Genomic DNA, 12,168 nt, shown 5'->3' on the forward strand with positions numbered 1-12,168 from the left:
ATAAAGACTGAAGATATTTCTGAGTATAAAGGAGATTATATTATATGATGTTGAGATTGTTCACTCACTGTCTCTTTGGTGGATTTGAAAAAGTTTAGAAAAGGGGAGATAGTTAACTTAGAGCACTAAAAGGAGGCAAATTTCTAGGGAGTAAGTATATTGAAAGATTTTCAGCAGAAACAGGAAAATAGTTCAGAGAAAGTGCATAAAACTCTCCAGGTAATTTTTCACCCCAGTGAATAAGAACCCTTACACATAGACATCATATCCACACTTTAATAAGTAGATGTACACCGTGAAGACTATGGTCTCAGATTTTCCTCTACAATAAAACTATGTAAATGCCCTTATTAGCCAAATGCAGTTTTGTTCATAGGGGTAGTATAATTCATGACTATTCTTTCAGGAAAACAATAGAAAAGTTACTTGAAATGATATATGTCATAAAAGATTATGCTAAAGTAATTCAAGTTAACGGAGATAACTGAGAATTTACAATTTTGTATGGTCCAAAGATTGGCTTTATTAGTGTCAGAACATCAGACTTTGAGGCTTTGAAGCCTGCCTTCATGGGTACTTCTTCAGCCTAGTACAGTTGGCCCTTGAAAAGCTTACCTGCCAAAGAATCTTTCCAGGGCCCTTTTTATGTCATTGTTCCTGAGACTGTAGATGAAGGGGTTCAGCATGGGTGTGACCACGGTGTACATCACTGAGGCTGTTGTACTTGAATGTGCATTTTGGGTAGCAGCAGAGCTGAGATACACTCCTAGGATTGTACCATAAAATAAGGAGACAACTGAGAGGTGAGATGCACAGGTAGAAAATGCTTTGTACTTCCCCTGAGCTGATGGGATTCCACATATACAGGAGACTATCTTGGAGTAAGAGTAAAGGATCCCAGCAAGGGGTCCACCACCCAGCAGTGCAGTTAAAAAATATATCATAATGTTGTTAAGAAAGATGTCAGAACAGGCAAGTTGGAGCACCTGATTGAGCTCACAGAAAAAATGGTGGATTTCCAAGTCTGAGCAGAAGGACAGACGCAATACCATTAAGCTATGTAGCAAGGAAACCATGGCACTCAGGATCCAGGACAGCAGAACCAGCAGTCCACAGAGCTGGGGGTTCATGATGACCATGTAGTGCAGGGGGTGGCAGATGGCCACAAACCGGTCGTAGGCCATCACGGTCAGGATAAAGTTGTCCAACACTGCAAAGATTGTATAAAAATACAGCTGGGTGATGCAGCCTTCATAGGTGATGACTTTGCTCTGTGTCTGGATGTTCCACAGCATCTTTGGGATGGTGGTGGAGGTGAAACAGATGTCTACCAAGGACAGGTTGGAGAGAAAGAAGTACATGGGCGTGTGGAGGTGGGAGTCTGAGCTGACAGCCAGGATGATGAGCACGTTTCCCAACACAGTGATCAGGTACATGGAGAGGAAAAGCCCAAATATAAGGGACTGTAGCTCTAGTGACTGTGAAAGTCCCAGAAGAAGAAATTCTGAAATTTGTGTATCATTGCCTGGTTCCATGTGTCGAAGGAGACTATCAGGAAATAGAAAAAAATCAATAACTAATTTTCACATTAGCAAGCATTGGTAACTGAGAATAAATGGCACATATTGACTTCAAAGAGGAAGGGAGAGAGAGAGATAGAGACATCAATGATGAGAGAGAATCATTGATTGGCTGCCTCCTGCACGTCCCATACTGGGGATGGAGCCTGCAATCTGGGCATTTGCCCTGGACTGGAATCGAACCTGGGACCCTTCAGTCTGCAGGCTGATGCTCTATTCACTGAGCCAAACCAGCTAGGGCGGCACATTTATATTTTAAAATCAGAAAAATAATTTCCATATTTGGTGTATGATCTGGTTCCCATTAAGTCAACTCTGTTGCCATTTCTCATTAGAATTCCCCCCCCCCCTTTTTTTAACCATCAAGCAGTTCTTCAAACATAATGTATATTGCTGTTTTATTGAGGGTATTTTTCATTCATTTGAGGTATATATAGGGTGTCCCAAAAAATGCATACCCACACTTTGAATAATTATAAAGGTAGTGTTTATTAAAGTGCACTTTATTTTCAAAATTCAGCTATCAGTGTGTATACATTTTTTGGGGACAACCTGTATGTCGACTATAGACCAAGTTCCAGGCAGTCTTCACAGTATGGGATGCTGAAAGATAATTATCTCTACAAACTAATAATGGAGAAAGAATATAATAAAATAAAACATAATATAACATATCAAATGGTAAGTCACATTAAATGGAGAGAGTTGATAGAGGGTGTTCTTTTTAAATAGAATTTAGCCCAGACTTGCCAACAGGTGACACTTAGACACCTCAAACAAGACTAGGTGGGAGACTGAGGGAATTGTTTGCCAGGCAGAAGAAACAGCCAGTGCAAAGGCCCTGAGGAAGAGGAAGATGGTTGTTTTAGAAAACCAAAGTTCAAAAGGACCCCATGTGTCCAGTGGAATGAGCAAGGCAGGGTAGGAAAAGAGGTGGTGTCAGAGAATATTAAGAAACAAGGTAGCCGCATGTTGCTGTTGAAACTTCAAGTCATAGAGGGTGCCTTGTGCACACTAGGTAAATGTTGCACTTTATTAATCTGGTTGTAGTGAATCGAAAAGGATCTCCTCCTTGTTACCTATTCTTTATAATAGTCACATTGGAATAAATGAGTTCAGGCACCTTTTCTCTGAGGACTGCTCTCAATTTACAAGGCGCGCACACACACACACACACACACACATACACACACACACTCACACACACAAACCAAACACAGCACACCATGGCCTCTTCTTCTGTGTTATTTGCATGTTTTTCTCACTCCCTCCTGCTCTATGTAGACTATGAGTATATGCCATCATGCTGTCCAGATCAAGTATCTTTTCCAAAAAGAATTTAGAAATAGTACCTAGATATTCCTTCCGTGAGACTCCCATGGACAAATAAGCTTAGGGTTCCATACTGGTATGTCTACTTTCTGTCCTGTATTTAAAGAAATGTAAACAATAGGTTAAATAAACATAGCAGGAGAGAGCAATAAAATGCACATGAGGAACAAAAGAGATCTAATGAGCTCAGCTGGTCCCTGAGAGATGATGAGGAAGCAAAATCTTTGGATTCTGGAAGCTTAGCCTAGTTACACCCCTTTGAAGCCAAACAAAAATAATAAATGAGAAAAAATAAATTTCTCCAAAAGACAGAGGAAGTTATACATATATACTATGAAACACCTTACAGATTGACTATCCCAAGTGAAAAATTACCAAAAAATAAATCAATACTCACAAAAAGAAATATACAAAAACTGCACAGGTTGAATATTTTGAACATCAAGCAGTGAAAAGCTGATTTTTCCTGTGCTCTTTCTATATGTAGTTGACCAGTTGTTTTTTTTTTTTAAATATTTTATTGACTTTTTACAGAGAGGAAGAGAGAGGGATAGTGAGCTAGAAACATCGATGAGAGAGAAACATTGACCAGCTGCCTCCTGCACACCCCCCACTGGGGATGTGCCCGCAACCAAGGTACATGCCCTTGACCGGAACCGAACCCGGGACCCTTCAGTCCGCAGGCTGACTCTCCATCCACTGAGCCAAATCGGTTTCGGCGACCAGTTGGTTTTTATATAGTTGATGGCAGATGAGACAAGCCCCTTTCTCACTTTCCTTATGTGGCATATTATTTTTCTTTGACTTTGGGTTTTATTCTCATTTTTGACAAATATTGAGCAAAGTCTAATTCTGGTTCATCCAATGGACAAAGGCCTCCCAGGACGTGATCACTAAATCCCGCACGTGCCCTGAGAAGCCATCCTTCTACACTGAGTAACTTTCTTAATATAATTTTAGCCTGATCATATTGTCATGCAAACATTTTTCATTGTATTCTGACTTCACCATCACAGTGCCAGATCCAAACAAGCAGGGCTTCACCTGTTTTGTTCACCTTTGTATTTTCACAAATGTGTGTGAATATATGTGCACTTATAATAGGAAATAAAAGGAATATATGTCTCATGAACTACTGTTGCAAGGTAATATTTGAAAGAAATATATTGGATAAGGATCTTTCTCATCAATATGGACATTTAGTGGAATAGACCTTATGATAAAAGTAAAGAAGAACTGCCCTCATTTTACTGGACATCCCTCCGTACCTAGCACTTTATTTTTTCTACTTCCTTTTAATTGCAAAACTCATTGTACATGTTCTACTTTTACTTAAAATACCTATGCCTCCCATTGCCACCTTCAATTGGGCTTCCATCAGTTAATTGTCAACAATTATGCATGTGTTACTGAGTTCCAGGTTCACTTATTTTTAGCATAATAAATTAATCATTAATTAGTTGAACGGGCAAACAAACAACCATAGGCTGGTGCCTGTCAAGAGACCTCAGGTACATGTGCTTGGCTTTGACTCTCTCTGACCCTTTCCTGTAGTACCTACTGGACCTCTGGACTCACCTGATTGGGAACTCTGAAGGGAAGGTCTCCATGGGAAAGTCCAACCTCCTGGATGGTTGATGATGGAGACTGAAGCTCTCTGCCCAGATAAGACAGCAGGAAGGAGGCAAGCACAGGTCTCCCAGATAAACTTAGGATTCTAAAAGCAACAACAGGTCCCATCCAGCCCAAGGTCACACACGCTGAGAGACTGGAGATGAGGTATTTACCACTCTCTATGTCTGCTCATTAGGTTCATTTCTGTCTTGTTACTCCAACTCCTAATCACCTGATTTCCCTGTGGGCTGGACTGAAGAAAATATTTTCCTGTAGATTCTGTTCCCAAAAGACCAGCTTAGAAGTCAAGTTAATCCAGTGTCTACTAGTTCTTCCTCATAAAATCTGTTGACTTCCAGAGGACTACCCTCCCAGCACCTTATCCCAACTTTGATTTAATATATTTCTAGTCTGGATTAGAAAACTCTAATCTCCAAATACTGGCTTTGTGGTAAGGACACAGGCCCTGATATTTACATAAAATTCTCCTTTTCTCTTAAACAAGGGGGAGAACCAACTTCCTTTGCTATAAACTTTGAGTGTTACACAAAGGGCTTCATGACACATTAGCCAAAACACCTCAGGTCAATGTGCTTACATTTAAACCTTACAGTATATTACAAGTTAAGAGCTGTCATTTAGTCCCTCACTATTAAATATTTGTTAATTATAAAAAATACCAGAGGCCCGGTGCATGAATTTGTGCACTAGTGGGGTCCCTTGGGCTGGCCTGTGGGATTGGGCTGAAACTGGCTCTCCAACATCCCCCAAGGGGTCCTGGATTGCAAGAGGATGCAGGCCAGGCCAAGGAACCCCACAGGTACATGATTGGGGCTGGGGATGGACTGCGGGAGGGCTCCAGGATGTGCCCGGCCATCTCGCTCATTCCCAATCAGGCAGATCCCAGCAGCAAGCTAACCTACTGGTTGGAACATCTGCCCCCTGGTGGTCAGTGTACGTCATAGCGACTGGTTGACTGTCCCCTGGTGGTCAGTGCACGTCATAGTGAGCGGTTGAGCAGCCTTAGCATATCATTAGCATATTACGGTTTGATTGGTTGAACGGACAACAGGACCACTGGACACTTAGCATATTAGGCTTTTATTATATAGAATACTTAGAATTTTTGCACTATAATCTAAGCTTGGAGTAGGAAAGTAAATAGATTCTTCTCTGTAGCCTCCAGAAAAAACCAACCCTGCAAACATCTTGATTTTAGTCCACTGAATCCCATTTCCTATTTCTGACCTCAGGAATTGTAAGAGCGTAAGTGTGTTTGTTTTAAACCACTCAGGTAGTAGCTTTACATTAGCATTAAATACAGACATTTATCCAATAAAATTTTGTTCAGGACTGAGATTAAGTGTCTCACTTCATTCATTTAGCCTCCTCTGGGTAAAAGCATTTTGTGTTTTAATCCCTTCTTAAGTAGAAGAAATTTGTAATCAATTTGGAGATATTCAGCCTCTTTAGCTGGTAGAGAATTTCTTATTGCATAAATGTAAATGTGCTTCAGATTTTGATGCATTTGAAGTATTAACATAGGAAAAGTAATTAATCGTTTAAATTCATGTCTACCATTTATTTGAAATCTCCATGTCTAAATTTCTACATCTTTTCATTTTATATTAATTCAAACATTCTTTCTTTCCATTTATTTCCTCTTAAACTTTTAAAAACTTTCCTTTCAACATAAAGTATGATATTATAAATAAGTCTGCGTTTGTGTGTATATATGTGTATGTTTATTTAAAATTAAATTGTAGGTGAATAAACACACATAAACATACATATAACATTGCCTTTGAACATTTTATTTGGGCTTAACAAAATATGTCCACATATCTCATGTATTCCTTGCAACATTTGTCTGAAGATATGTTTACTGTTCCACGTTACCTTCAGATGTAAGGAAATTGAGCCTCGGGTGTGTTAAATGTTTATCAATTGCATTAATAAGCAATTAAAGTTTATTGTGCAGTTTCTTGACTTACACACCAATGGAAATATGAAGTATGGACTGTCATTTTTGTATGGCTGTGATGCATCATATTGTACATTTTAATAATGTTCAGTTTATATTATGTAATTATACTTCAATGAATAACATAGAAGGAAAAAAATAGGATCTATAGCTCAGGTAACTGATTCACACTGAGAAATGGTAGGAGGAATCTCTTCTACCTGCGAAATGAGCAGAGTGCCATGGATATAGGGAGAGTAGAAGTAAAATAAAGCAATTCACATTCTGTAGTCTTTCTTTTCTTTGAAATAGAAGATAAAACTAGATATAGAAATAGGGTAAACTGATCATATATTGCTTCAAATGAGAAGAGCACCATGGCCATACACAACGTCATGAATAAGCCTTAGAAATACATGTAGATATTCACAGCTGATTACAGACTCCTAAAGACATTAGCAGAGCTCAGAACAACGCCCCACCATACAATCTCACTTGGTAATAATGCCATTATATTATATTGGATGCTCGGTGCATAAAATTCTTGCATGCGGGTCGGGGGGAGGGGGGTCCCTCAGCCCGGTCTGCACCCTCTCGCAATCCGGGACCCATTAGGGCAGTGGTCAGCAAACTGCAGCTCGCGTGCCACATGCGGCTCACGAGCCGCGGTTTGCCGCTGTGTTGACTGAGTTTGCCGACCACCACCTTAGGGAAAAACACTTAAAAAACATTTTAATAATATACTAATGTCTTTAACCTGAAGTCAAAACTTCTGGGTAAGGGTAATGCCTTATGCAGTGGTCGGCAAACTCATTAGTCAACAGAGTGGCAAACCGCACCTCGCAAGCCGCATGTGGCTCGTGAGCCGCAGTTTGCCGACCACTGCCTTAGGGGATGTCCACAGGGATCCGTGTGGGATTGGGCCTAAACTGGCAGTTGGACATCCCTCTTGCAATCTGGGACCGCTGGCTCCTAACTGCTTGCCTGCCTGCCTGCCTGATCGCCCCTAACCACTCTGCCTACCTGCCTGATTTCCCCTAACCACTTGCCCGCCTGCCTGATCACTCTTAACCACTCTGCCTGCCTGTCTGATTGCCCCTAACCACTTGCCTGCCTGCCTGATTGCTCCTAACCACTGTGCCTGCCTGCCTGCCTGATGCCCCAAACTGCTCGCCTGCCTGCCTGATAGCCCCTAACCACTTGCCTGCCTGCCTGATCACTCCTAACCACTCCCCTGCTTGCCTGATTGCTTCTAACTGCCTCTGCCTGCCTGATCACCCCTAACCACTTGCCTGACTGCCTGGTCACTCCTAACCACTCTGCCTGCCTAATTGGTCACCCCTAACCACTCTGCATTCCTGCCTCATTGCCCCTAACCATTCACCTGCCTGCCTGATCACCTGTAACCACTCTGCCTGCCTGCCTGATCACCACTAACTGCTCGCCTGCCTGACTGATCTCCCCTAACCAACTCTGCCTCAGCCCCCACCACCGCAGCTTTGTCTGGAAGGATGTCTGGAATGACATCCGGAAGGTCGTTCAGCTGTCCTGTGTAATTAGCATATTACACTTTTACTGTTATAGATAATTTGCTTGTAGGATGGCTTGTCATATAGAAATAACTTACTGATATAATAAAGTGAACAGAAATGAGGACAGTAATAATCTAGTGAAGATTATTGTTCTCATTTTTGAAGATGACATTCATGATTACTGTGTTATTTTAGTTTATTTCATACAAGTGCATTTAAAAACTCTTATTGACTGGTGCAGCCACTGTGGAAAACAATATGGAGTTTTCTCAAAAAATTAAAAAATGGAACTCCCATTTGACACAGTAATCCCACTTCTAGGAATATATCCCAAGAAATCAGAAACACTAATCAGAAAGGATATATGCACCCGTATGTTCATAGCAGCACAATTTACAATAGCTAAGATTTGGAAACAGCCTAAGTGCCCATCAGCAGATGAGTGGATTGAAATACTGTGGTACATCTACACAATGGAATACTACTCTGCTATAAAAAATAAAGAACTCTTACCATTCACAACAGCAAGGATGGACATGGAGAGCATTATGCTAAATGAAATAAGCCAGTCAGAGAAAGATAAATATCACATGACCTCACTCATTTGTGGGATATAATGAGCAATATAAACTGATGAACAAAAATACCTCCAGGGAGAGAGAAGCATTGAACAGATCATGAAACCTCAGAGGGCAGGCAGGGGAGGGTGAGAAGCTGGGAAGGGTAAGAGATCAACCAAAGGACTTGTATACATGCATAATCAATGGACACAGACACTAGGGGGGTGATGGATTGTTCTGAGGGGTGGTGGTGAGAGTGGCTGGGGAGAGGTCAAAGGGGGGAAAAGGAGACATATGTAATACTTTAAACAATAAAGAATTAAAAAAAGAAATTCAGCCCTGACCGGTTTGGCTCAGTGGATAGAGCATCGGCCTGCGGACTGAAGGGTCCCAGGTTTGATTCTGGTCAAGGGCATGTACCTTGGTTGCGGGCACATGCCCAGTAGGGGGTGTGCAGGAGGAAGCTGATCAATGTTTCTCTCTTATTGATGTTTCTGATTCTCTATCCCTCTCCCTTCCTCTCTAAAAAAAAAAAACACAAAAAAAAGAAGAAAAAGAAATTCAGTTTACAAATTAAGTCAGAAGAGTAAGGAGATTAATAACAATGGAACTACATATATTAGATATCCTAGAATATTGTTGATGCCCAACAAGCAGCAAAGATACTGTCCTTTTAAATATCCATAAAAATATTTACAAATGATGGCTCAGTCATATGGTAATTTTCAAACAATTAAAAAAAAAGAACACTAGGACCCAATTCTCTGACAATAGTGGAAAGATAAAAAATTTTAATTCTTAAAAATTAAAAAAATCCTTCTATATATTGCAGCACATATATAAACTCTTTACAACAACAAAAAAGTCAATTTTACTGTATGCTACTTTACTAAAGTTAAATTTAAAAAATATTTTGCTTGTCCGGTCGGTGTGGCTCAGTGGTTGAGTATTGACTGATAAACTAGGTAGGTCACTGGTTTGATTCTCAGTCAGGGCACATGCCCACGTTACAGGCTAGATCCCCAGTATGGGGCGTGCAGGAGGCAGCCAATCAATGATTCTCCCTCATTATTGATGTTTCTCTCTCTCTTCTTCTTCTCTGAAATCAATAAAAATATATTTTAAAAATAAAAAATAAAATAAATAAAAAATACCATTGAGAGTTCATTTCTCTATAGCCATGAAAGGTAGAAAGAACATGTAAGTTTGTGTAGGAAAACTGTTGATCCTGATTTACATGACTAAACAAGAATGCAAGTTCTCTCTTGAGTCATTCTTTGATCATTAAAGAATCATGAGCGTAATAGAAATATATAACCAATGAAACTGATAATGGTCATTCACCATCTCTTCCACGCTTATGGAATTTCCATGTGAGGGATTTCCACGTCCATGCAGAAGGACAGTCATAATGTCATTAAGCATTGTAGCAAGGAATTCAGAAAGGGGGTTTTATATTCTTTATAGTTGTAAAAAGATTGATATTATAGGCGGCACTGAAAGTTTTCAAGAAGAAACATAAAGATAATTTAATAAAACATAAAAAACACCAGCTAATATTCAATCATATACTGTATATATAAACTCCCTTACAAAGGGGCATCATCCCTCCATACTCCAATGAATAGATGTATAGCATGAAGAATAAATATTTACATAGTAATACAATATGTGATTAAAATGTGCTTTATCATTTTGAAATTAATCTGTGATTTTAAGGTGGTATTAGGTCAAACTATTAACATTTATCTTTCAGTTAAGAGTCCTCTTGGAGACATGGATTTGATAAATATGTTGCAAGTGGCTAAGGAATGGATTGTGAACACTGGGATGAAAAAGAACACAACTCTAATGAGAATTAAACCTGGTGAGCAGCTATTAAACACAAGTATGTCAGAGTCTACATTATCAGGAAGAGCAGTTTAGACAGTGATATACAAAATATGACAGTCATAAAAGTGAAAAACCCAAGTCTCAGATTTTCCTCTCTTTTATAATTGTATGAATTTCCTTGGTCATTAAGTGTGGTTTTTAAAAATATTTTTTTATTGTGTTCAGAGAGGAAGGGAGATGGAGAGAGATAGAAACATCAATGATGAAAGAGAATCATTGATTTGTTGCCTACTGCATTTCCCCTACTGGGGATCAAGCCTGTAACCAGGGCATGTGCCCTGACCAGGAATCCAACCATGACCTCAAGGTTCATGGGCTGAGGCTCAAACACCGAGCAACACCAGTGGGGTTCATTAATTGTAGTTTTTTCCCCATAGGAATATCATTCAGGATGATTCTTTTAGGTACAAAAATTATTTGATGCAATATAATGTATGTCATTTGAGAAAAATTATTCTAAAAAAATCCATGTTGTCCATTAGGTAAATGGGATTTTCCAAATATCTGATCCATATGGAAATAAATTTGGGAAACTAGGAAAACAGCAAAGAGATAAGCTGCTGGATATCTGAGAGAGCAGAAAACTTAATTGAGTTACATAAACTGAATAGAGGAGATGAGGTCAGAGAAATAGAAATTCCAAGAAATCAATGGAAAAAGCGAACTCTACTTCCATAGTAGGAAAGTAATCACAGTATCTGACTCTGAGCCTTTGACCTCTGCCATCATGGGCATGTCTTCAGTCTTAGGACAACTGGCCAGTTTGTAGTTTCCTTCACAAAGAATGCTTTCAGAGCCTGTTTAATGTCCTTGTTCCTGAGACTATAGATGAAGGGGTTCAGCATGGGTGTGACCACAGAGTATATCACCGAGGCTGTTGCACTTGAGTGTGCATTGTGGGTAGCAGCAGAGCTGAGGTACACTCCTAGGATTGTACAATAAAATAAGAAGACAACCGAGAGGTGAGACACACAAGCAGAAAATGCTTTATACTTCCCTTGAGCAGATGACATTCCATGTATGCAGGACACTATTTTAGAATATGAGTAAAGAATCCCAGCGAAAGGACCACCACCAAGCAGAAGAGCTGAAAAATAAGTCACCATGTTATTTAAAAATGTGTCAGAACAGGCAAGTTTGATCATCTGATTGAGTTCACAGAAGAAGTGAGGGATTTCCAAATTCATGCAGAAGGACAGTCGTAATGTCATTAAGCATTGTAGCAAGGAATTCAGGACACTCATGATCCAGCATATCAGAACCAGCAGTCCACAGAGCCGAGGGTTCATGATGACAGTGTAGTGCAGGGGGTGGCAGATGGCCACAAACCGGTCATAGGCCATCACAGTCAAGAGGAAAACATCCAACCCAACAAAATGTATATAAAAATACATCTGGGTGATGCATCCTGCATAGGTGATGGCTTTGCTTTGTGTCTGGATGTTCACCAGCATCTTTGGGACAGTGGTGGATGTGAAACAGATGTCTACCCAGGAGAGGTTGGAGAGGAAGAAGTACATGGGCGTGTTAAGGTGGGAGTCTGAACTGACGGCCAGTAATATGAGCAGGTTTCCAAATACAGTGATCATGTACATGGAGAGGAAAAGCCCAAATATGAGGGGCTGCAGTTCTGGTTTCTCTGAAAATCCCAGAAGAACAAACTCTGAAATTTGTGTAAGATTCAAAGGTTCCAT

At 40.1% G+C, this 12,168-nt stretch overlaps 2 protein-coding genes across 2 annotated transcripts; both read right to left on the reverse strand.

The window, feature by feature from the left end:
- Positions 1 to 611: 611 nt before the first annotated feature.
- LOC307100184 (olfactory receptor 7A5-like) lies at positions 612 to 1,535 on the reverse strand (the record flags this gene model as incomplete). The annotated part of the gene is made up of 1 exon (XM_079772536.1): positions 612 to 1,535. One exon carries the CDS (start codon positions 1,533 to 1,535, stop codon positions 612 to 614), a length of 924 nt encoding a protein of 307 aa, XP_079628662.1.
- Positions 1,536 to 11,199: 9,664 nt separating this feature from the next.
- LOC307100529 (olfactory receptor 7A17-like) lies at positions 11,200 to 12,168 on the reverse strand (the record flags this gene model as incomplete). Its single annotated transcript, XM_079772994.1, has 1 exon — positions 11,200 to 12,168. One exon carries the CDS (start codon positions 12,166 to 12,168, stop codon positions 11,200 to 11,202), a length of 969 nt encoding a protein of 322 aa, XP_079629120.1.

This window comes from Cnephaeus nilssonii (genome assembly GCF_951640355.1).
Source record: "Cnephaeus nilssonii genome assembly, chromosome: 5".
Lineage (NCBI taxonomy): Eukaryota > Metazoa > Chordata > Mammalia > Chiroptera > Vespertilionidae > Cnephaeus > Cnephaeus nilssonii.